Here is a 6,000-nt window from a genome sequence, read left to right as displayed (position 1 = left end):
ACTTACATGCAGCACAATATTATAAATAATTACATTAATATTTTTTACACTCTTTCCAATGAAAGAAAAATACTGTTTTCAGACATGGGTTCCAGGCAAGAGTAACTAATTTCTAATGTGAAATTAATTACTTTAGCCTCAGAAATCTCTATCTGAAAATTCTCTATTCATATCACGCCCTACTTAGAGTGCCAGCAAAAAGTTGGCAAGTTAAACTGGCTCGTACAGCTGCAATTGATGGGTCTCCTGTGACTGGTGAGGACTGGCATGTACTGGATCGGTTAACTGCCAGCCAGCCATGGAGCTCAGTACTCTCCAGGTCCCCATACTCTGAGAGGCTTCCTTATTCTGCAAGTTTAAAGATTTGTAGCAAAACAAGTATTTTCTTTCATCTTAGCAACACTTCTAGTTATTTTAGCTCTTAAGCACCTTCCTGTGCTGGGATTACAGTACACTTCAGGTAGAAGAGGATATGACAGAGTCAACTGAATCAGTTAACAATATTCTGTCCCAGTAAATGATATAGTTACATATCCTCTGAATAGCCTTTTCTGGCCTCCATGGAGGGCTAATTATTTATTGCAACTTGTATTTCATTGAAAAATAATCAGACTGAAATACTTGACTTACAATTTGTACTTAAATTATTGTATATTTCTGTTCACTTCAGATTTGAAGTTACTGAACATCGAATATAATCCTTGTGGAATGTGGAGAGAAGAGCTACTGCTCCACTGATTTGTTATTTTGGAGGCAAAAAGCAAAACACCAAAAACTATGATTAGCATGCAAGGTCCCAGAGATCAGTAGTGAAGAGTCATTGAAACAAACAAAAAAAAAAACTAATCAGAACATGTAGAATTGGGAAAATTTAACAGCATAACTGAATTCAGAACCATCTACAGCAAAACTCCAAAAGCTTGTTTAGTACTGTAAAACTCATCCTTCTCTCGCTACATCTTTTATTTTTGTATTCAGGCATGGCTCCAATGCTTACACTGCAAGTAGATTCTCCTTTAGTCAGAAATACAGGGTGCAGCCAAGTCGTACAGAAACCCAAATTCCCTGAAAATCTGTGTTTAACCATAGGACAGAAATTAACTCCTTTTAGCTGTGAAAATAATTCCATTCTGTATGACTCATTCTGTTCAGTATATTGTCTCCTTACGTTTAGATGGACCACAATGTATCTATGACTTCTAGACAGCCGGAGGTAACGGCACAAAATAGGATTTGTTTCAAAAAAAGAACATTAAATATTCTAAAGGTGCACTCAAGATCTGCAGATTTTCTGCAGAAAATTAAATTCATGGCAAGACAATGAAATATTCTGTCTTCAAGTGTTATGAGACTTTGGAAAAGAGTTATAAGGGTTGTTTATTTTTTTCTCCACATTACAGTATCTAGGACAGATGTAAATGCAAGCCTAAGAAAACTGAACTGCTGTTTGGCTCAATTCTATTCCTGAAGGAAAAAAAACACACATAAAGAACCTTTAAAAATCCAATCCTAAATTACATACAGGAAGCTTTAATTAACAAGGATTGTAAGTGAAAAGGATATGAAATAATTGTAAGTTAATCCCCTGCCTCAAACTAGTTTTGCACAGATGCAGTTCCAAGACTACTAAGATCCAGACTTCTTCAGCCTGCCATTACAGAAAATCAAAGTGTTGCACAAACACTTGCACCATATAGTAACAGCAAAAGGGTTAGTACCAATTCTTCTGGCTTTATTCATCCATTCAAGAATAAAACTATTATTTTTTAAGAGAAGAAGCAGCATCATAATTCCAGCTTCAGCATAAATGAAGTATGGAAACACATTTTTATGTATTAAAACACTTGTTGGCTAATCAACATTATTGTAGCTCTGGTCGCTGTTCCTAGCATGGGTAATTATTGAAGTGCATGAACCAAAGGTATGGAGAAGCAAAAATGCATGTGTCCAGCTTTTCACTCAGAATTCCTTAAGATCTTCCTTAAGATATTGATAAAGAATGGGAATTTTTAAAAGGTGAAAAATCAGACAGTTTAAATAAGGAAAAATATGTTTCATTTACACATTTGCACTTCTTCCGACAATGAATTATGCAGAGTAACAGCATAAAAGCATTGACAATTTTCTTTTTCTTGTAGGTATTCTCATCTTGAATATGAACTCTGTTTCACTGGATTCTCCTGCTTAGAACAAAAATTATCCCAATATGCAGAATCCTCAGGTGTGACAGGAATACCTGATGCAACTAAATCTTCAAAAGTCAATAATGTAAACTGTGGTTGGTTAGGCTCCATGGCACATACCTAAGAAAAATAAATATTAGTATTACAGGAATCAATAAATCTCAATTTTTTTCCTGCAGTATTTACTGTCCTTTAAACTATACGTTGCTTATATACATAAACTATACTATATATTGCTTACTGAATAAGAAAATATTCCAATTGGGACCAATATCACTGTCCCTAATTTAGGCTATACAGTAATTAGCAGAGGCATATAATAATAAAACAAAGAAAAAGCGAATTTTTCATTGAAACTCAGTTCAGAAAAATGAAAGAATGAGGGACAGAGAATGATGCAAATGCTAATGAATGACTGTTTAAGTCTGGAAGAAAAAACCCACCAACAAAACCAAACTGTACTTTCTTTCTTCAGCAGACAATTAATTGAGATAATAGTCTGAGGATTTATTCCACTAGAGGTGTACCTGTTCATACTCTTTTTAATACCGGCAATGACTAGGGTTATGTATGCTTCTCTCAAACCCATGCTATTTAAGGACAAAAGTGTCCACAATCAACCCACAATTCCCCATGTTAAATCCAGATTAAGTGCAGACTGAGATACTGGAGATGGTTCAAACATTATTTTCTTTTGACAAAGAAAGTCCTGATAATTTCTCCTTAATGTGCCTGGAAATGGTTTCCAGAAATAGTTGATAGGTCACCTTTCCAGAGATGGAGGTGAGGACAACAGGCCTGTAATTCCCTGGGTTCTCCTTCTTGAAGACAGTGACATGTGCTTTCTCCCAGTCTTGGGGCACTTCTCCCAGTTGCCATGATCAACAAAAGACAATTGAGAGTGGCCTTGCAATGCTATCTACCAGCTCCCTTAGCACTGTGGGTGCATCCCATCAGGGCTCATGGATGTATGTACATCCAGTATGCTTCAGTATTCCCTGACCTGATCCTCTTCCACCAAGAGTACTTCTTCCTTGCTCCTTCCCTACTGATCTCTGGGACGTGGGTTTCCTGAAAGGCCAGTATTGCTAATAAAGACTGAAGCAAAGGCAGCGCTCAGTACCTCAGCCTCTTCCATGTCCTGTGTACTCAGGTCTCTGTCTCATTGGGCAAAGGACCCACATTTTCCTTAATCTTCCCTTTGTCTCCTGTGCACTTACAGAAACCCTTCTTTTTGCCTTGGACATCCCTAGCCAGATTCAGTTTGGGCTTTAGCTTTCCCAGCTTTAACCTTGGATACTCAGACAATGTTTCTGTATTCCTCCCAGGTTACCCATCGTTGCTTACAACCTCTGTACACTTCCTTTTTGTGTTTGAGTTTAGCTGAGATCTTTGAACATCCACACAGGCCTCTTAGCATTTTTGCCAGACTTCATACTCGTTAAGATGGAACGTTCTTGAGCTTGGAGGAGGTGATCCTTGAATACTTAACAGCTTTTTTGGGCCCTGATCTAAGGCTGTATCGTAGAATCATTTAGGTTGGAAAGGACCTTTAACATTATCGAGTCCAACCCTAAACCTAACATTGCCAAGTCTACCATTAAACAATGCCCCTAAGCATCTCTTTTACATGTTTACACAAATACCTCCAGGGATGGTGACAACCACTTCCCTGGGCACCCTTTCGGTGAATTTTTTTTCCCTAATATCCAATCTAAACCTCCCCTGGCACAACTTGAGGCCATTTCCTCTTGTCCTATTGCTTGTTACCTGGGAGAAGAGACCGACCTCCCCTTTGCTACAACCTCCTTTCAGGTAGTTGTAGAGACCAACAGGATCCTCCCCTCAGCCTCCTTTTCTGCAGACTAAACAACTCCATTTCCCATATCTTCTCCTCTTAATACTTGTTCTCTAGGCCCTTCACCAGCTCTATTGTTTGTCTTTGGACATGCTCCAGCACCTTATCCCACAGGACTCTTCTTTCAGGAGGCCAAAGTCTGCTCTCCTCAAGTTCAAGGTTGTGAGGCCTTCTCCCTGCCGGCAGTATCCTGAACTCCACCATCTCATGCTCAGTGCAGCCAAGGTTGCCTTTGACTGTCAAATCCCCAACAAGCCTCTGCTTGTTGGTGAGTAGGATGTCTAGCAGAGAAGCTTTCTTCATTGGCTCCTCTATCATTTGGAGAAGGAAGTTGTCACTGATGTATTCCAGAAAGCTCCTGGATTGCTTATGTCCTATAATGTTGTACCACTAGCAGATACTGGGGTGTTTAAAATCCCCCATGACAACCAGGGCCTGTGAACATGAGGCTGCTCCTATGTTTTGCAGAGGGCCTGATTCACTTGTTCTTTCTGGTAAGGTGGCATACAGCAGACATCCACTATAAAGTCACCTTCACCTGTCCTCTCTTTAATCCTAACCGATATCAGCTGGCTCCTGCCAGGCACCCATCCCCAGGCAGAGATCTTGCACTCCAGCTGCTCTCTCACATAAATGGCAACTCCCCCTTGTTTATGTTCCCTGCCTGTCCTTCCTAAGGAGCCTGTATCCCTTGATCGCAACACTCCAGCGATGGGAGCCATCCCACTCCGCTTCAATGAACCCAACCAGACTGCAGCCCTGCAACTGCACACAGATCTCTAACTCATCATGTCTATCCCCCATGCTGCATGCACTGCTCTACAGACACTTCAGAAAGGCACCCCAGCATGTTGAGTTCCTGGTGAGGGTTTGGGGGATTTGCCCGTAACAGCATCTTGTAGGCGCTTGCTTACATGCAAGTGCTGGAGGTGACCCTACCTAAGGCACATTTTGTTGATTTTGTTCTCTTTTCCTGTCACATCAATGCAGGTAAGTCAGTAAATAGGTAAAAGAGCAAAAATGTCTGTTCTCTGCTTCAGCATTTGGGCAGTAAGCTACTGTCAGTAATAAACGGAGAGACAGCAAAACGGTTTGTGTTTGTTTTAAGAGCACAGCAAAATACAAAGTTGCCCAGTGCAGGCTGAAATAAAAAGTTGAGCTGCCTCTCACTTTATCTCCTCACACAAGTGACACAGTTTAGAGACATTCCTGTACATCTGGCATTTTGCAGATGAGGTAAAGATGCAGCAAGTGTGCCTGGAGCCACACAAGTGACATTGCAGGTGCATACCAAGTACGAACTCAGCCTCAGAGCTAACAGGTAGAGTTTGAACTTCAGCATATCCTTGTCTGGAGACAAGTGTGCTCTAACTGAATTAATCACAAGCCCTCTGAAATTTAGCAAGTGATAGACAAAAAGATATTTTATAGCCACGTAGGAATTATAGAAAACTATAAACTCAGCCATCGTTCACTAAAACCTGTCTCAGAGACTCAGTATCTAGGTAACAGTGCAGATAAATGTCCTGTCTCTTAAAGAATGTAGCAATCACTAGCACATATTTTGTTAAGATTCTTGAAACTAGATAATTCAATTATAGTACTTTAAAGTAACAATCGTTTTTTTCCTGTGAATTGCAGGTACTTGCTATCAGCTTGGGAAGAAAATTCACTGAAAGCACGTTCTATAAAAATGGACTACTCCTCTGATAGCAGAGAGGGAACAGGAACAAGCACTGACATCCTGAAATGATTGCATAAAGTCTACATACTCTTTTTTTTTTAACTAAGATGAAGAACACTTTTTCCTCTCAACACATCTAGCAACACATAAAATCCTTTTTTATATGTCTGTTAGACAGAGAGAAGGCCATTTTCATTATCTCTGCACTCCTGTCAGGAGTCCTGAAAAGGCACAATGCTATAGTACAGAAATTTTCACTTCGTTTCCATCTTGGG

At 39.9% G+C, this 6,000-nt stretch overlaps 1 protein-coding gene across 1 annotated transcript in view; it reads right to left on the bottom strand.

The window, feature by feature from the left end:
• Window positions 1–1,494: 1,494 nt before the first annotated feature.
• Window positions 1,495–6,000, bottom strand: part of AASDHPPT (aminoadipate-semialdehyde dehydrogenase-phosphopantetheinyl transferase) — a 28,172-nt gene continuing 23,666 nt past the window's right edge. The window contains exon 6 of the mRNA XM_051609055.1: window positions 1,495–2,303. Coding sequence (XP_051465015.1) covers window positions 2,145–2,303 — 159 coding nt within the window. The 3' untranslated portion in view covers window positions 1,495–2,144. The remainder of the gene's footprint in view (window positions 2,304–6,000) is intronic.

This window comes from Apus apus, chromosome 1, assembly GCF_020740795.1.
Source record: "Apus apus isolate bApuApu2 chromosome 1, bApuApu2.pri.cur, whole genome shotgun sequence".
In the NCBI taxonomy this organism is placed as follows: Eukaryota; Metazoa; Chordata; class Aves; order Apodiformes; family Apodidae; genus Apus; species Apus apus.
The sequence above is the reverse complement of the archived record's forward strand: the minus strand, read 5'-3'. Positions and strand labels throughout refer to the sequence as shown.